This window comes from Notothenia coriiceps, unplaced genomic scaffold (assembly GCF_000735185.1).
Source record: "Notothenia coriiceps isolate Sejong01 unplaced genomic scaffold, NC01 NC01_scaffold00000308, whole genome shotgun sequence".
Lineage (NCBI taxonomy): Eukaryota > Metazoa > Chordata > Actinopteri > Perciformes > Nototheniidae > Notothenia > Notothenia coriiceps.
This window is the reverse complement of record NW_011333009.1, coordinates 48361-68847: the sequence shown is the minus strand read 5'-3', so window position 1 is coordinate 68847 and position 20487 is coordinate 48361. Positions and strand designations below refer to the sequence as shown.

Below are 20487 nucleotides of genomic sequence, written 5' to 3'. Positions count from 1 at the left end.
CTGAGATTTGGTTAATGTCATTTGATTTGGACAATGGTAAACAGAAACTTCAAGTAGATTTACTATAGTACTACCAAACACAATGTCAACATGCTAATGATTAGCAAGACAATGATTACTATGTCCAACTGCTAACCTTTGCTAATTTGCATTGAACAAAAGGTTGCTTAACATGATGGTGGTGATTGATAAAAAGTGAGTGGATCAAAACGCTTTAAAAGGGATCTTGTTGGGATCATAAATATCTGTATTTTTATTTATTTGTCTTGTGATAAAAACACAGGTGGGTTGTACATTTAAAACTTCATTTAGTACATATAGTACATCATCATATAATTGCCAAAGTTGTCAGCTCAGTGTTGAAAATAATAATAATAAATAATAATAATGGATTACATTTTTTATTAGAGCGCTTTTACAGGTGCTCAAAGCGCTTTACAAATAAATATTACACATATTAGACATGTAAGAGTCATTACTGTGGACATTACCCACAGGAGCAAATGCGGGTAAAGTGTCTTGCCCAAGGACACAACGGCCAAAATAGTTTGAATAAAGAAAGTTAAAAGTTCAAAACAACAGTGAAAAGTCATTATACAGCAACATTGTGCAACTAAGACGACATCGTGTGAGGAAATCAACTGAAGCGAGCATTACTATTCTTATTTTTTGTGCATGTTAGAAAACTGATATATCCATATATTTGTCAACAGGAGACCATTCCCCTGCTGACTGTAATGCCTCCCACAAAGAGCTCCATTCACTGGACTTTGTCAGAGGTGTTTGGGCAGCGGAGGGTTTTGGGATTCGGAGCTCTGCTGGCATGGCTCGTCCTCTTCCACCTGCTGGTCAACGTCTGGCTGCTCTGCGTCTTCACCAGTCTCTTGGTGGTCCTCGGCGGTTGGCTGGGGTCCCGCGTCATGCTGGACACAAACAGCCTTCTCCATCTGGAACACTTTTTGCCTCTTGGCAGTATGAACCCACCTCTGTACTCACCTGAACATGAGTGGAGGTTGAACAATGAGATCCACAATGCCGTCCACAAAGCGGTGCGGGACTTTGTGTCTTCGTGGTATCGAACTCTGCTGCCAGAGGTGGAGGGGGAGTTCGAACGTGCGGTGCGTAACTCGATGCTGGAGTCAGTGATGGAATTGAAGGAGCGTGCGCGGCGAGTTGACAGAAAAGCTCTAGTTCAACGGCTGCTGGAGCTTTATGGTTGTCACCTGCAGAGCTACATGGCGGCGAGACACATACAGTCGACGCAGAAGGAGAGCCTGAATCTGTGGCGGCTCTACAGTGAAGTGGATGCCCCTCACCCAGCCGTGAGCACTGCATCTGCTGAGCTCAGCTACTCCAGGGCCTTAGTTAACCTCGTCTTAAATGTACTGGTTCCATTCCCTCAAATGGAAACCAGGACCGGCGGTTACATGGTTACAGAACTCATCACCTGTAACGTGCTGCTGCCGCTCATAAACAGGGTGTCCGATCCTGACTGGCTCAACCAGACCATTGTCGACGTCATCACCAAGTCCAGAGAACCACAGGAAATCAATGTGGATGAGTTCCCAGCTGCAACTGGACTACACAGATGTGATGTTCAGAATGAGTCCTGGATCACCTGCAAGTCTCTGTCATCGTCTGATCCAGCCAGCTTCACCAGCAGAAGCTCCTCTGATCAGGACGATCCACAGAGCACCATGTCTGAGAGAGACTCCTCCCTGAGCAGCATGGTGAGCCTGATGTCTGCGGGGAATGTGGAAAGTTGTCCCGCAGGTTTGCCCTCACCGTGCAAAGTCAACTGCTGTTCCCTCGCGCCCGGCCACTTCTCCCCCTCGATAAAGTCCAAAAGGATTTTATATGACTCCTTAATCCAGACGGACTCAGAAGACGACCTGACAGGAGGCTTTTGTGAATGTGGCCCTCCAACAAACTTCTGCAACGTGATGAATTTTAAGGATGATGAGGCGTTCGGTTGCTTTGGTCCGCTGAAGAACCTGGGGGCGAAGGTGGTGTTGCCCGAGGAATCCCAGTGGCCAGCAGGAATAGCCCTAGGGAAACCCCAGCCATGTTCTCCAAAAATATTCTCTCTGACCCCCTGCGACTTTGACACCCAAGCTGCACCAATGAACATCCAGAACGTGCAGATTTCTGGCACTATCAATGCAGTAGAGCAGCGCGGCACAAGCATACATCCCTATACACTTTACACTGTAAAGGTAAAGCCACCTACTACTTGCAGATATATAAACTATATGATATGTCAGCCTACTCACTGTAGTGCTCCTTATCATCTGTTTCCTCTGAATAACCTGTCCGTATCATTTGTGTCCACTTTAATTGTCTTCTCCATGATGGTATGTTTGTATTTTTATCATGTTCTGTTGCCTTGACCTCTTAGAATATTTAACAAATTGTACGGTGTCCTTGGGTGTCATGAAAAGCGCCTTAAATAAAATGTATTATTATAAACAGTCAACATATTGATAATCACACTTTAACCTCCACTTCCTGTTTTACAGTTTGAGAAAATGGGCGAAACGGAAAACGGTGGCTCTCCACAACCGGCTTCCTGTCACACTGTCAACCGGAGATATAGCGAGTTCCTCAACTTGCAAACACGTCTAGAGGAGAAACCCGAAGTCAAGAAAGTTATCAAGAGTAAGAAATGATTGTCTGCTTTAATTGACCATTGGATTTTACCGTACCAAGACACATGCACCATCACAAATCAATGTAATGGATTTCAGATGTCAAAGGTCCAAAGAAAATGTTCCCTGACCTCCCGTTTGGCAATGCAGAGTGCGACAAGGTGGAAGCCCGTAAAAGCCAGCTGGACACATTCCTGAAAGTAGGTTTTCACAACTTTTATGATGTGCTTGCTGTGATTCTGTCATTTTAAAGATTTTTTTGTTCTCCTAGCAATTAAGCTGTATCCCTGAGACATCCAACAGTGAGGACATGCAGGAGTTCCTGGCTCTAAACTCAGACGCCTGCACATATTTTGAAGAAAGAAGAAGACCTTTAGTCAAGTCAAGGATTGATAAGGTGAGAAAGAATCTAAATGCTGTATATCCGGAGAGGACAGAGAGTGATTGTAAGAAATGTAGTTTGGCATTTCCCTGACAAAGTAAGATTAAAAAGTGAGAACAATCTACAAGGACATTTGGAGAGGAAAGACATCTCTCGTGGCTGTTTTTCATTACCGGATCCGTTGCAAAACGTAATGGGTTCTTCAGTTCTTAAAGGTCCCATGTCATGCTTTTCCGGTTATTACCCGTCCCCCTGTGTGTTATGAAGGTTTTTATGCATGTAAACGGTCTGCAGAGTCACAAACCATCAAAGTACACCCTTTAGTTGCTAGTGACTTATCCGACCGGCCCACATCGTCCGACCGGCCCACATCGTCCGACCGGCCCACTTCAGTTCCGGCCCATCGGGATTCGTCACGAACATCCCGATGGCCAGTCCGCCCNTTTTCAAACATTTACCTTATTATTTACCTACAGTGCAGTAAACTATCTATACTGTTTACCATTGTCCAAATCAAATGACATTAACCAAATCTCAGTCACAATAGATAGTTTACTGCACTGTAGGTAAATAATAAGGTAAATGTTTGAAAACCAGCACAACATACTGATCAGCCTACAGGACTACAAGCAAAAGCATTGAAGCTACTTGAGATGCCTCAGGCAAACCTTGATTACAGATACTGCACACCTAGCACATGGGGCTAAAATACAGTCTGCTGACATGACACTGTGGTTTTAAAGGAATATTCACCCTGCTGTAAAACCAGCTTTGAGAAAATAGAGCATACATTACCTTAAAGGTGTTAGGAGCTTTAAAACACAGATACAGGTCGCATAGGATCCCCTCCTCCTCCAGGACGTGGCTTTAATCCTCCAACAAAGGATTATCTGCATTAGTCTGCAGAGAAAAGACACACACAGAGCACATAGGGACAGATAACTAGCTGTTAAGGGAACTTTGACCTGCCATCAAGCACACATTCACAGCCCCATATGTTCATGTATTGTGTTTGCATAAACTTATGCAGAAAACAGAAATGTATGTTTATAAATAACATAATAAATTATGTTAATGTTAAAAAAAAAGTATGACACACACATACGTAAATAACATCAAATGTTGGTAATTAATCAGAACTAAAACTCTTAATTTACATTTTAAATTAAATAAAAGCAAAATATATTGGAGCGCTATTGTGAATTTCTGGAATAATTTTTTCTCATTTTTCATCCTTCATAAAAAGGAAATAAGTGAACATGAGAAAAGATAAATCATACGCACACCTTGTCTAATTAATACATGTTTTTACTATTATGATTCTGATATATTTCTCTGCTAGAATTACTTGTCTGCTAGAATTACTCGTCAAAAATAGTAGAAAGAATACTTCAGCAGTTTCCATCCAGTGGTCAAAAAACTTAACACATCTTGTTAATATGTGTAGTAGTAGTAGTAGTAGTAGTAGTAGTAGTAGTAGTAGTAGTAGTAGTAGTAGTAGTAGTAGTAGTAGTAGTAGTAGTAGTAGTAGTAGTAGTAGTAGTAGTAGTAGTAGTAGTAGTAGTAGTAGTAGTACTAATAGTACTGTAGTAGAACCTTTATTTAGCCAGGAAAATCAATTAAGAACAAATTCTGACTCAATGTCAGGGTTGGGGAAAATCGGGACCCAAATGCAGGATGAGGAGAAGCGGGTTTTGAACAAAAAGCGAGCTTATATACCTATCATGCAAAATGCACTCTTGTACGTCTTTTATACATGAATATGTGTCCCCGGTGTGTCAGGGAACTCACCAAGTTTCAGAAAACACAACCCTCTCTCTTTTCCTCCATAGAGTGGCGAAGTCACGCCCATCTACTTCCGGTCCATGGGACCTTATTTTGGAAAAATTATGCCTTGAAGTCAATGGAGAGAGAAAACGTATCTTTCGATCCCGTTTGAATTGTGCCATGAATTACACATATGATGTTTGTCTTAATCTTAAAAAATAATTTCCATGTCAAAAAAGTCACAGTTTGTCGTAAAACTGTTGAAATATAAGACTATGAAAAATACGCAACTAGAAGGACTACAAATCCCAGAGTGATGTCATAACTGTTTTCCTCCACCAAGAGATAGCTAAAATAAGCGCCATATAGACATAATCTATCTATATAATAATAGTTATTGAGAAAGCAGTCGCAAAACAGCTGTGTGATTACTTAAAAATCTATGATTTATTTGAAGATTTTCAGTCTGGCTTTAGAACACAACATAGCACAGAGACAGCTCTGGTTAAAGTCACAAATGACATTCTAATAGCCTCAGACAAGGGACTTGTCTCTATTCTTGTTTTGCTTGATCTCAGTGCTGCATTTGATACTATCGACCATGATATCCTATTGCAAAGACTAGAGCACTTAGTTGGCATACAGGGAACTGCTTTAGGCTGGTTTAGGTCCTATCTATCTGAACGCTCTCAGTTTGTACGTGTCAACGATGAATCTTCCATGCGAACCAAAGTTAGCCATGGAGTGCCACAGGGCTCAGTGCTTGGACCTATTTTGTTCACACTATATATGCTTCCGTTAGGCAATATTATAAGGAATCATTCTGTAAACTTTCATTGTTATGCGGATGATACTCAACTATATTTATCAATCAAGCCTGATGAAATTAATCATCTAAATAAAATTCAAGACTGCCTCAAGGACTTAAAAACGTGGATGACCTTACATTTTTTTATGTTAAACACGAAGTTATTGTACTTGGCCCAAAGAATCTACGAAACAAATTATCTAAAGATATACTAACTATGGATGGCATTAATTTGGCCTCCAGTGAGACTGTAAGGAATCTTGGTGTTATATTTGATCAGGATTTATCCTTTAACGCCCACATAAAATTAATTTCAAGGACCGCCTACTTCCATCTACGTAACATTGCAAATATCAGGCATATCTTGACTCAAAACGATGCAGAGAAACTAGTCCATGCATTTGTTACTTCAAGGCTGGATTATTGCAACTCCTTATTATCAGGCTGTTCTGGCTGCCTTACACTGGCTCCCTATAGAACACAGGATAGAATTTAAAATTCTTCTTCTCGCCTACAAAGCCTACCCTTAAGTGGGCAGGCGCCATCTTACCTTAAAGAACTCATTATACCCTATTGTCCTACTAGGGCATTGCGTTCCAAGAATGCAGGGTTGTTGGTTGTTCCTAGAGTCTCTAAAAGTACAATGGGAGCCCGAGCCTTTTCTTATCAAGCTCCACTTTTGTGGAATCAGCTTCCAGTTTGTGTTCGGACGGCAGACACCCTATCCGTTTTTAAGAGTGCGCTTAAGACCTTCCTTTTGATAAAGCTTATAGTTAGGGCTGATTAGATTCAGCCCCTAGTTTTGCTGATATAGGCTTAGTTTGTCGGGGGACATCTTACTTCTTCCTTCTCTCTGTCTATACCTGTGTACTCTCATGTTCCGATTAACCCAGCTTCCCCAAATTTCTTTCTTTTTGGTGTCTATATACGCCGGGATCCGGAGTCATGGATGATCCTGCGGNGTGTGCCTTGGCAGTCTCAGATAATAGGAAGATGAATCCACGAGGATATCCATCCAGGACTTGTGATCCAGGACCACAGCCACGACTCAAGATCCAGGACTCGCGATCCATGACACAGGACCGCAGGATCATCCATGACTCCGGATCCCGGTGTATATAGACACCAAAAAGAAAGACATTTGGGGAAGCTGGGTTAATCGGAACATGAGTACACAGGTATTGACAGAGAGAAGGAAGAAGTAAGATGTCCCCCGACAAACTAAGCCTATATCAGCAAAACTAGGGGCTGAATCTAATCAGCCCTAACTATAAGCTTTATCAAAAAGGAAGGTCTTAAGCGCAATCTTAAAAACGGATAGGGTGTCTGCCGTCCGAACACAAACTGGAAGCTGATTCCACAAAAGTGGAGCTTGATAAGAAAAGGCTCTGGCTCCCATTGTCATTTTAGAGACTCTAGGAACAACCAACAACCCTGCATTCTTGGAACGCAATGCCCTAGTAGGACAGTAGGGTATAATGAGTTCTTTAAGGTAAGATGGCGCCTGCCCATTAAGGGCGAGAAGAAGAATTTTAAATTCTATCCTGTGTTCTATAGGGAGCCAGTGTAAGGCAGCCAGAACAGGAGTAATGTGGTCCCTTTTCCTAACTCTGGTTAGTACACGAGCTGCAGCATTTTGAATCAGCTGAAGCGACTTGACTGACTTCTTGGTACACCCTGATAATAAGGAGTTACAATAATCCAGCCTTGAAGTAACAAATGCATGGACTAGTTTCTCTGCATCGTTTTGAGGCAAGATATGCCTGATTTTTGCAATGTTACGTAGATGGAAGTAGGCGGTCCTTGAAAATGATTTTATGTGGGTGTTAAAGGATAAATCCTGATCAAATATAACACCAAGATTCCTTACAGTCTCACTGGAGGCCAAATTAATGCCATCCATAGTTAGTATATCTTTAGATAATTTGTTTCGTAGATTCTTCGGGCCAAGTACAATAACTTCAGTTTTGGTGGTGTTTAACATAAAAAAATGTAAGGTCATCCACGTTTTTAAGTCCTTGAGGCAGTCTTGAATTTTATTTAGATCAGGGGTTCTCAACCTTTTTTGGGCCAGCGCCCCCCTGTCCATTATCCAGGTCTCTTACCGCCCCCCATCAAAAAANCAAAAGGACACCAGAAACAAAATTGTAGACCTGCACCAGGCTGGGAAGACTGAATCTGCAATAGGTAAGCAGCTTGGTGTGAAGAATTCAACTGTGGGACTCCCACAGTTGAATTCTTCACACCAAGCTGCTTACCTATTGCAGATTCAGTCTTCCCAGCCTGGTGCAGGTCTACAATTTTGTTTCTGGTGTCCTTTTGACAGCTCTTTGGTCTTGGCCATAGTGGAGTTTGGAGTGTGACTGTTTGAGGTTGTGGACAGGTGTCTTTTATACTGATAACGAGTTCAAACAGGTGCCATTAATACAGTTAACAAGTGGAGGACGGAGGAGGCTCTTAAAGAAGAAGTTACAGGTCTGTGAGAGCCAGAAATCTTGTTTGTTTGTAGTTGACCAAATACTTATTTTCCACCATAATTTGCAAATAAATTATTTAAAAATCAGACAATGTGATTTTCTGGATTTTCTTTTTCTAATTTTGTCTCTCATAATTGAGGTATACCTAGGATGAAAATTACAGGCCTCTCTCATCTTTTTAAGTGGGAGAACTTGCACAATTGGTGGCTGACTAAATACTTTTTTGCCCCACTGTTTATCAAGTACAGTAACTACAACTAGCTAACGTTGTAGCCTAGCAGAGTGGACAAGTTGCTGTTAGCTGAGAGTGAGGCACGTACATGTCCATCAAAGTGACCACGCCGTAATTTATGCAAAAAACGTTAAGACCTAATATAAATAAAAGGGTCGCGTTATAAAACAATTCACTCACCAATTCATAATCATGAAGGTGGAATCTAACTATATCCCGAATATTTTGTATTGCATCCAGGGGCAGAAACATGTTTATTTCTGCTGTAAAGTTGGACATTTTAACATGGGGGTCTATGGAAATTGATCCTTTCTGCAGTCATCGCCTATCGGCCAATAGATGAACTGCAGTTTGTGGCACTTCTTATTGGCCTCCCGGCTCTGCCCCAGAGTTTGCCGCTTGGTTTATATGTCTGTCGCCATTAGTGTTTTCTTTCAATTCTTCCTCATTGGTCCTGAGGTGGTCTGTCTCAAGTCTTGCCTGGCTGTTTGCTGGTTTTGCTGTTCCTCGTGACTCTAAGTTTGTATTTTGGTTTAGTTTTGATAATTTTCCTTTTGCTTTTATAACCTTGCCTGGTCCCTTGCTCTTGGTTCTTTAAACTTGCCTTTTTGCGTTTCGGTTTAACCTCTTGCTAACTCCTGACAGGAAAAACTATTCCCAATGACACAACGACAACCAACCACATTTAATCCGATTTTGCTCATCAACAAACGGTGGTTTCTTCTCCACTTAATATGTAGAAGAAATGCCTCACGCTGTCAGAGCTGAGCGGGCAGATTACTTTGCACACACACCCCCAGCCTCTTTGCATTTGTACAGTGTGTAAGAACAGATTTAAGCTTCAGCCTGTCTAATCTTTGAGCTCAGAGAGGCTCGAAAGAGTCTAACAATCAGACAGGTTAGAAAAAAACAAGAAAACTCGATTTTTTATAGCACTTTAATAGGGGTCAGACGGAAAGTGAGCCCCCACTGAAATGTTACCAAAAATCCCTCATTATAAAGGAAAAGTACAGTAGATTTAGGCAGGAGGTGGGTCTGTGAACTAAATAAATTATTTCAAGTAATGTCACCATGTACCAAGATCTTAAAAATAACCTTGGAATGTACAACATCTTTGACAGGAATAACAATATTTGAACAAACTCAGAATAGATGCTTTGTCAGTTGTTGCTGATTCACTTTAAACCTTACAACAGTTATTTTTTCTATAATGTATGAGTCAGGTTTACTTGATTCAGAACTAAGTTTTCAATGTTGTTGCAAAAAACGAGGTTCTGACAGAGTCTGGAGCCAAATTACTACATTTAAATGTCAACAATGTAGGTGGAAATTAGGCAGATAATTAGATACAAGCAATTAGCAGGGCGACTGTGGCTGTGAGGGAGTGTGGTCGTCTTTCAACCAGAAGGTTGTGGGTTCGATCCCAGCCCATGCAGTCAACATGTCGATGTATCCTTGGGCAAGATACTTAACCCTGAGTTGCTCCCGATGGCATGGCCAACGGTGTGTGAATGTGTGTGAATGTTAGGTCCTAGAGTAAGGTACACTGCTCTGTATGAATGGGTGTGAATGGGTGAATGATATGTAGTATGTAAAAGCGGCTTTGAGGGGTCTTAAAGACTGGATAAAGCGCTATATAAGTACAGTCCATTTACCATTACACACAATGGTGGAAAAAACTGACTTTTAGTCAAATGTTGGGTGTTTTTATTGTTCAGCTCGTTAGATAACATTTTGAGTGTCCTGTGGCGGTCTTTAGAAGAACCCAAACCTTCTGTAACACTGTGCCTCTGCTGGAGTTCATCTGAAGTTGAAAAAGTCAGCGAGGCAGATTCCCACTCCTCTTCTAACTCGGAATCAGTGTGTTGATTAAACTGAAGCCCCGGAGACCAGTGTAAATGCACTGATTGTGCACCAGTTCAGTCCGTATCAGCATATTTTTCCTTCAGAGACTTTCCTCCAATGTCATCTCTTCTAGTGGTTTGCTACGTAAGCTAAAACCGACAAAGCCTGTGCTGCCACCAGATCACCAAGTACTGCACTGAAATCATTTAAAAGTTGACTGATTAAATCTATTATGTCAACAGATTACACAAAGCTGCGTAAGGTTAGTTGAAAGCAATATCAACTTCATATTATTGCTTGCAAATACAATTATGTGTAATCTGATGATATAATACATTTAATTGAAGTCAACGTTTCAATGTGTTCAGTGTGTACAATTCAAGTAAATCAAGCATTAAAGGAGGATGAGGGGTCAGGGAGGAAGGACATATTGCTATGAAAAAAGTATTTGCGTCCTTCATGGTTTTTCTTCTATTACAGATCTTCAAAAATGAGTATACAACAGAGACAACCTAAATTAAAAATGTAATGTATTGAAGGGAAAAGTGGCGAACACAAATGTCTTGTGTTAAAGAGCAATTGCCTGTTTAGTTCAACCAATGGACCAAATTACCTTGCTAACTAGCTTTAATTAGACACAATAAAGCTTGATTACTGCCAGCCCTGTTGGATCCAAACATCACTTTAAGAGAACTTTTTTAGCAATGTAAAGATGGCCGAAAGAGCTCGAGGAACAGCAGGTAACTCTCCCTATTTAGAGACCTGTCCTAAACGCTTCCTGTTTTTTGCCCTAGTTGACCTGCTTTGGGATTGATATTTGTTAGGGAATAACGTCTAAAAACTTGATTAAATTCATGAAACACACTCAGAATGAAAGTGATTGCAATATATTGGTCTTGAAAAGGATACAAAGTCATTAGTGAGGCTGTTGGACTCCAGCCAACCACTGAGAGCCATCCTCTCCAAAAACTTGGACCAGGGTTGAATCGTGCTGGAAATGCCCGCCTTACTGAAGCCTCTGGTTGCAGGTGTTTCTGCTAAAGGGTATCGAGTTCAGGGACTCGTTTTTCACATGGGTGATTGCAAGAAAGATTTGTTCCTGTTGGCACGACAATGGGACCTAAAGTACCGGAAAGTTTCAAATACTTTGCCAGGTGTTTTTATTTCTGTCTATGGTCTGTCTGACTCTGTCAGGTTTTTTCAATGCATTAGCACTGCAACTGTCATGTCACAAATCTTTAAATTTAGTTGAGATCAAAAGGCAGAACACGTTAGGAGAAGGATGAGGGGCACCAGAGGCCCCCCCGCTTTACACCCCTGGCCCCATATGGCATAACAGCTGGTGTGGTCAAATTACAAGATGGTTTCTTGGTTAGAAAACGTCTGTTGGGTTCACTCAGGTTGTCTTTTATCATATATTCTGTTTAGTTTGAAAATCTGAAATATTAAGTGTGGCACTTGTGCAAAGAAAGGGCATATTAGAGAAGGGGCACGGTTAAGGTGAGGTGTTTCCCTGAGGGGGGTTTCTCTGCCACGGTGGAGTGCTTTACTGTGTCTCAATTGCATACTTCTGTACTTACATTTGCTGTATTGAGTGCACAGGTGCATGCCTATGCGAAGTATGGCAAAGTGCCCGTTGAGTACTCGGATGGTGCACTCATGACAGTCAAAAAGTGGAGTGTGGAACGCTGGACACTCCTCACACCCAAAGACCGCCATCTTGCAAACGTAACTGAAGCCTTAAGCTGTGTTTGAGGTTACTCTGGTGAACACAGCACTATACAAATAACATTGACAGATGTGGGTGTTTTTTACTATTCCAGTTACATAACATTATACTGATGAAAATAATCGCTGTTAATTGTATTGGATACATTGAGCATTCTGTATTGATTTGCTGGAGGGAATTTGTTTTGCTAGCATGCTCGCTAGCTAATTGCGCCAATCGACACTTCTGGTGAGGGCACAGCAGCCGTGTGCGATTCGAGAGCACATACACGGTAGAAATTCACACACTGAATAAGTATTCACAGTGTCGGATTTAGGTAGTAGTCTTCTCTTCCCTGCCTCTGGTGTTACCTTTCACCTCTTGATGGTGACCTCTGACACAGGAAACCTGGTACAGGGTACATGTTCTACCAAAGGTGTTGTGGTTGGTTAACTAGTGCTGTGTGTCTGCTCTGATTGCTGATGCCGAGGCAACAGAGTCCATACACAATTCAAAGAGAACAGGGGGAATGAGTTCATTTTCTAGGAACAAGATGTCTTCCATTTCACACATTTGATTGTCACTGGCTCCCAAACTGTGATGAACTGAGTAACCACCTCACACACTAAGCACAGTGAGGCTCAAACATCTCGATGAATGAACATTAAGAAAACTATTTCTTTACTCACAAAGAAAATGTCAATCTAGAGGTTCAGCCTGTGAAAACCATTGTAATATCTTATCTGATGCTGTCAGAATTAATCTTAGTTTAGACTAAACATTTAAACATACGTTACAAACTATGATCATAGAATGAGAAAAATCAGAGCCAATTACTGGGAAGAGGGAGGGAGCGATATGAATGTCGATAATGCGAGGTGCAGTATCCAGGAAGGACTAAAGCATATCTCTGGTGTGCTGCTATTTTAAATTGTATTTTATTCTCAAAACAAAAGAAATAGGAGCTGCAGTGGATCAGAGATTTCAATTTAACAGATCACTAAATGCACACTGTAAATCGATCATCTGTGAGATGGATTATGAACGGCAGGAACATTGGTGATAGACCAAAACAAAAATGTTCACAAATAATTGTATCAACATCTAAAATGTGTTGTCTTGACATTTATAAACCTTCCAAATCTGACTTTGTAGAATGTCCTCAGAGAGAATATCCTATGCAGAGTGATTTGTTGAATAAAGAAAATCTATAAGAAAAGATTAGCAGCTTCTATTTAACATGTCCTTTCACCTCTTTGACCAACTGCCAGAGGTCTTCTTTCCATACAGCCCACCTGACACACTGACAGACCCTGTGAATCACAGCTCAAACACCAACCTGTCACCGGAACATCCACCGGATTTACGCACAGAGGATATGAACATGGTTGGTTCTTCTGAACAGACAAAGCAGAGGTTGAATGTGTTCCACCAGGCCGCCACTGCACCGGCTTCACAGGTAACACATCCCCCCCCCCCACACACACACACACACACACACACACACAAACACACACACACACACACACACACACTCACTCACTCACTCACTCACTCACTCACTCACTCACTCACCTCAATCCGAGCAGAGCCAGCAGCAGCCAGGGCTTCATGGCTTTGTCCCGCACGGCTCTCACCAAAAGCCGCTTCATGTCTCCTCCAGCCGGGGGGACTGGGGTTCCGGAGTCAGCGAGGGAGGCGGGAAGCTTTCTGTCCGCAGCTCGCGACCGTACTCAGGGTTAATTGTAGCGGCGGGAGTGTGTGAGAAACGTGTCCATGGTGTGTGAGGAGGGGGAGGATGTGAGAGGGAGGGGGGGGGAGGCTCTGCAGTGCCGCGCTCGCATGCACGCTGCGGCGCGGAATCATATGGACTTCCTGTACACAGACTGAGTGATGGGATGGGAGATGTGTCTTATTGTTTGATACGCGCCCAGATGTGTGCGAGCAGCTTCACATTCACGTCAGCTGTGCACGCACTGCTGGAAGAGGCGCGTGCAGGTGACCATGCAGCATCCTTTACATTCTGCCCCCTGTCCAAGGTCAAAGCACCCTGACTAAGTTGTGGGGGGAACATGTCACAGTTCACAGTTACTAAGCACGTTTGTTTTCTATATAGGTCTATATTTTCTGTACAAATAAAATCTGGTGCTCCAAGACACATCAAAACGATTGAGAGAAAGATAAAAACAATTATAATAATAATGCAAAAGAAAAACTATTTTAATTTTTAATCATCAGTTGCCTATTTTTGGATTGTGTCCATTCTTATTCAACTCAACTCCTGAGCAGCACACATTTTGAATAATTTGATATTTTCTTCAATATGTATTACTTTTGTGGCACTAAATAAGTTTATAAATAAGTCTTTTTGAAAATACTGTACTCAGCTCAGCAACAACATTCATATTGGAACATTCTGTCTGAATGATGATGGTTTCTCTTAATTTCTCTCTTGCTTTCAGCAATATCTGCACATGGCAGCTAGAAAATGGCAAAGGTTAGATTTGAATTTGTATTTACAATACAACACAAGTCACATTTAGTAAGGAGTCATTTCTATCAATTCCCGTAACGTTAGCTTTTGGATCACACAGTATACTGAAGTGTTTGATATCACCTTAAAGGCCTGTTGCCTATGAGTCACTGTGTTGGCAGTGAGCTCCATATCTTCATTTCATTTCATTGAAGCAGATTGGATGAGCTGAAAATATCAATCAGGAGGCGCCTGCAGCAAAACTCTCATTAGTGTTCATCCTCATAAGGAATTCACAATGGGCGCAAAGCGAATAAACTAAACATTTTAGCCGAATACATACAAATATCTGCCACAAGACATTTATCAGATACGGTATAGTACAGTACACGCACCATATGCGATGTGATATGAAAGAGGATAGCATATATTTATTCAGAATATTATCCAATGTAATGCATTTACATGTCAAGAGTTACCGTATATGAAATAAGCTAATATGACATGTAGTCCTGAATGCATATGATAATTATACATATTACAGTAATATTACTGTATTAATAATATATTAGTATTTGGAGTAGCGTTCATGGGATTCTCGTTGCTGAAAATTGGCTTTACCACTCATCATCACAATCAGTATTGCCATCCTCACTATAATTATCATCATCATTATTATCAGTAATTGTAGGCATGAAAAACTGAATTTAGAAGAGATAGAATGGACGAGCAGGTGACCAGCAAACAGCAGACTGTGAACGGCAGAGACACCTGTCAATCAAAACACAACTCTGTTACTTTGTTCAAGCTTAATACTTCTCTTTAATCACCCCCAGGAAACACATTCAAATAAATCAAATATCCTTCATACCTAAACTTCCTGTGGGGGAAATAGTATTACTGTTGCTAAGTAACTGTATCAACGTATTGTTCCTGCCTAAATAGCATGAAGAAGATGATATGAGAGAAACCAATTTATGCTCCCACTTGCTTTTATAATTTCATCAAAGCCTCCAGTCTGTGGCATCAGCACCTCCCATGATACACTGCAGGGTTACGCGTTGTGTCTCTGATGAGTTTTCACAACAATGGAGCTCTATGGTACAGAGGAAGGGGATATGTCAGGCTGTGACACACACAGTAGTTGTAAGGGTCTTCATTTGTTAACAAGAAGAAACATTGTCTTTACTTTGATCATGTTTATGTTATGGATTTGATCATAAATGTTCATTCGAGGCATCAAGCTGTTACATTCACTGTCCTGCAGTCTAAAACTAAAAGGATATTAAAGCTGCGAGCAGCGTTGAGCGGGTCTTCGACGCTCCGCAGGCTGTTGTCCGCACGTCGACGTCAGGCAGATGTCTCGAGGACTCGGCCGTTGGCAAACGTGGGAAGTTTCAGGCCGATCGGACAACGTACACAGGAGTTACAGCAGTATCACAAACATTGTGTTTGATGGGGAGTGATCTGTCGCAATGGCAACGGAATTTGATGACACCCCATAATACGCCTAGATGTGTTGAGGGCTGCATCGTTATCAAACCTGTGAAGTTTTGGGCCGTTTGGAGCAAGTTAACTGGAGTTATGAGAGAACCGTGTTTCACGGCGACCATTTAGTTACCATAGCAACGACATTTGACGAAATCTCAAAACTGACACATATATGTCTCGAGGGGTTGACCGTTAGCACACATGTGAAATTTGAACACTTTTTGAACATTTAAACAGGAGTTTTAGCAATATCGTGCTTAACGGCGAGGGATGCGTTGCCATGGCAACAGCTTTTGAGGAAAACTCACTATTGTGATATTGAGGTGTTGAGGGCCGGACCATCAACTGTCATCTGAAGTGTGGTGCCGTTTGGACAATTTGCCATTGAGTTAACACAACATCGTGTTTTTTGGCGAGGGATGCGTTGCCATGGAAACGGCATATGATGACATCGCATAATTGGCGTAGAGCTGTTGAGGGCCGGACCATTAGCCATCATCTGAAGTCTGTTGCCGTTTGGACGATTTTCCANTCTGTTTGTTTTTATATGCTTCATTGGTTTTGTTGTTTTTATATTGTTATTTATTGTTATTGTTGTTTTGTTTTTGTTTTTTATGGCGTGTACAGCACTTTGTTTCAGCTCCGGCTGTTTTGAAAAGGGCTTTATAAATAAAGTTGAGTTGAGTTGAGTTGAGTTGAAAGCTTGTTATCAGTAGAACTAACTAACTTGCTGTTGATATCTTTGCATCCCTAAAACCTACAGACATTTCTGCTTTTTTTCCTAAGCGTTAAACTATTTAAATGCATCCTGTGTCAATTGGTCTATGAATATTTCATCCGACTCATGTATATTGTATGATGGACTTTGTGTCCAACTGTTGGCAGCTAGTTGGACACAAAGTCCACCCTGACCTGGTTAAAGGGTGACNTTAAATGTAATTTGTATTGACATCCTGGATTTAACTGCGGCTTTTGATACTGTGGACTACAACATTTTAGTGCCTCGGTTACAGCACCTAGTGGGTATTAAATACCCACTAGGTGCTGTAACCGAGGCACTAAAATGTTGTAGTCCACAGTATCAAAAGCCGCAGTTAAATCCAGGATGTCAATACAAATTACATTTAAATCCTATTATTTAAAAAGCACGAGCCGTCTGAAGGTGTTGTTGTTGTGCTGTTTCCTGAAAGCATGTTGGGCAAAGCCCTGAACTCAAGTAGTGCTAGATCGTATTATTAACCTCCTCTCTGTAAAGCGTATCAAGTAGCAAACACATTTATTTTTAAAGCAACATTCAAGAGCAGTTGTCACAAAGAGCTTCTCCATGAAAGACAAAGCAACAGACATGAAATGCAGATAAAAAGCAAATCAAATGGAAAAAGAGGAAAATGTACACTTTGCTCTAATCAGCAGCAGTTTGTAATAGTCTGTTGTTGAAATATGTCCAAATAGCTTCTAATATTACACATTTCATGTTTTTTTCCTTCTATACAGAGCAGCATGTTACTGAACAGTCCGTGTTGCCGTTGAGCCTCTTGATTTGAAACTAATAACACGTTGTTCTCTGCAGGATAAAGGAACGTTCCTCCTGGTTTTGGATGCCAAGACATTTGAAGAACTGGCCAGAGCCAACGTGCCCGTTAACATGGCTTATGGCTTCCATGGTGCATTCAATGCCACTCCATAAACCTTTTTTACATTTATTTTGATTCACAATGTCTCTAAATGAATTGTATACAATAATAATAATAATGCCAAAAACAGTGTTAATCCTCATAACCACTATATACCCGATGGTACTGACTGCAAGAAATAAAAAAAGATGCAGTGTTTTGTTACTGAACTGATCTCTGGTTTTTAGTAACATCCAACCGGAATGAATTTACAGTAAAGAGGCCTTATTATGCTTTTGGGGGTTTTCCATTTCCTAAGGTGCTTTTATATAGGTTTGTGTGCATGTAAACGAAAAAAGCCTCTATCGGACTCCTTTGTTTACTTCTGCAACATAGTGACATCACTACTTAACACTCACACTTCTATTGGCTTGCGCTCCAACACATTGTACGTGAGGGGCGGGACATCTCTAAGCCGTTGACCAATCACAACAGAGCCGGCCAGTTAACCAATCAGAGCAGACTGGGCTCTGGTTTCAGACAGAGGGTGAAAAGAGGTGCTGCAGCACAGACAGTATGAGAAAAATAAAGAGCTTTTTGAACATTAAAGCATGGAGACATGTCAGAGTAGAGACACTAAATAAAAATAAGAAGCTGAACATTTGCATAATATGTCTTTAAATGGATAGTACTTCTGAATTCGGGTGGTTTAAGTTAACTACTTATTCGTAGTAAGTGAATGAGAGATCAGCACGCTGCCATGTTAAAGAAAGAGACAAGAGTATCAGCATGGACGCAAAGTAATGTAGCAATACGTATTAAAGCCAGTCAATATCAGTTTAAGTATACGCTATATTTTGAATATTTGTACCACTTTACCTTAGACTCAGACAGCCCTTCTCAGGGGAGCTAACGTACATCTGTGCTCTTTTCCTAGCCCTCAGACTCCTTTTAAAAATACTGTAATTTCACCAGAACACAGAAATAAGCTATGGTCTACCACCGCCTTGATCACTTTTTGAGTGTTATTGGTTTGGTTTAGTTTAAGTCACAAAACATAACTGAGCGAGGCAGACACAGACGAGCCCATTTCCTATAAGCTAAACTAATTGTTTGATTATTAACACAAATATTTTATGTTAAATGTATTTTATAAAGAACTGATATTGTACTCAAACCTGTGACATTGAGGTTTCACGATGCTCCACCGAAGTGCCTAACTATAATTTTCTTCAAAGACATTCTTTTGTAATCAAACAATATATTTTTTACAGCTTTGATTGCTTTTATACACTCTTTCTGCCAATAAAATGTTTTAAATCTCTCTGGACTGCTGAGTGTTTTTACAATGATGTGGATTGTCTGTGCATCCTGAACACATACAGCTGTTTCATATGAAGCTTTATTATTTACATTTACATCAAACTATTATACAGGGTAAGACAGGAAGTGGATTTTCTTGTTTATTTTAGTGTGTTAGATACCGAATTACAAGTTTTTAATTTCTCTTCGCTAAACCGTACACTAAAAAAGTTTTTTAAATCCACTTATACTCTTTTTTCCCCCCCAGTCTTTTGTAATTATTATCAATGAATCAATATAATTCCTAAGGTAAAGGTTCTATAAAGTATTTTAAATTAATGTATGATTAACCAGCAGATTATACAAATACAAACGCGAATTTAAAAATAAGTAATGATATCCGAAAGACCTCAAAACAGCAGTGCATTAAAAACACATGGATACTCAACAGTTGAGTTTTTTCATCTGCTGTAAAAAAAGACAAATCCTCCACTAGAGGTCAGCACCAGACCCCAATTCAGCTGTCAGCATACTCAGTCCTATCAGTGTGTAAAGTAACTAAGTACATTTACTCAAGAGCTGTACTCAAGTAAATTCTACTCCACTGCAATTCAGAGGTAAGTTCTGTACTTTTAATCCACTACTTTGATTGAATACCTTTAGTTACTTTGCAGATCTGGATGAATGATGTGAAATATAATCAAGTGTTAAATCAGACTTTAGTTCCACCTGGAGTAAATTCACAAGCTACCCTGCAGTATACAAAGTTATTCAAACTAGCTGCACCTTTACCAGCTTTGAGAACACTTTAATGATCAATAATTATAAAACATATCATATATATTATTCTGAAATGGACCAATCTGCACAATTACTACTTTTACTCTTGGTACTTTAAGTATATTTTGATGCTAATACAGTATGCCTCTATGTAACACCTGCACTTCTATTGGCTAGCGCTCCAACACATTGTACGTGATAAGCTAAGGGGCAGGACATCTCTAAGCGGTTGACCAATCACAACAGAGCCGGCCAGCTAACCAATCAGAGCAGACTGGGCTCTGGTTTCAGACAGAGGGTGAAAAGAGGTGCTGCAGCACAGGCAGTATGAGAAAAATAAAGAGCTTTTTGAACCTTAAAACATGGAAACATGTCAGAGTAGAGAAACTACAGTATATAGTGATATACACCTGAAATTACCATAATATGTCCTCTTTAAAATACTACATTAAATTCAAAATGGCCGACACCCTGTTGGGATGATGTCTCTAAAAATAAATGTTACTTTTTCCTTCTAGATGGCGCTGTTCAGCACATTTTGCCACGCCCTTTTCTCAATAACCAGCCCATCTGAATATTTGTGTAAAGTTAAATTCTATAGTGATTTATTGGACAAAAAAAAAGAGTTCCTTCAGTCTCAAAAGAGTCCTCCCGACTTTGTTGTGCTCACTATGAAAAGATAGATTATGCTATTCAGGAATCAACTGGAAAGCAAGTAGAAAAAACTCAGGGAACAAATTGATTAAAAACATAAATAATGGATTAAAGCAGAAGACTAACTGCAGCTTTCCAATTCCTTTTCTGAGGCTGTGTGTGTGGCCGGAGAACAGATGCGTATTTCCATAGAGGACGAAACAAAAGGCAGAAAAAAAACCTCTCTGTGTGTTCCTGACAGCTGGTTAGAGGAACGGGACCCGAATTGTTAGAAGAAAAAAACTTTGAATCAAACATTTATCTGGCC

The 20487-nt window shown here is 40.6% G+C and overlaps 1 protein-coding gene across 1 annotated transcript; it reads left to right on the top strand.

Annotated features, from left to right (window-relative positions):
- The first annotated feature begins 737 nt into the window (after positions 1-737).
- On the top strand, positions 738-17518 carry snx19a (sorting nexin 19a). Its single transcript, XM_010766338.1, has 5 exons — positions 738-2216; positions 2520-2658; positions 2748-2848; positions 2920-3045; positions 17402-17518. The coding sequence occupies exons 1-5, from the start codon at positions 738-740 to the stop codon at positions 17516-17518; spliced, it is 1962 nt and encodes a 653-aa protein (XP_010764640.1).
- The last annotated feature ends 2969 nt before the right edge of the window (positions 17519-20487 follow it).

Coding starts and splice junctions, on each gene's coding strand:
- snx19a (XM_010766338.1), top strand. CDS start 738: ATGCCTCCCACAAAGAGCTCCATTCACTGGACTTTGTCAGAGGTGTTT. Junction 2,217..2,519: donor ATACACTTTACACTGTAAAG/GTAAAGCCACCT, acceptor CCTGTTTTACAG/TTTGAGAAAATGGGCGAAAC. Junction 2,849..2,919: donor AGCTGGACACATTCCTGAAA/GTAGGTTTTCAC, acceptor TTGTTCTCCTAG/CAATTAAGCTGTATCCCTGA.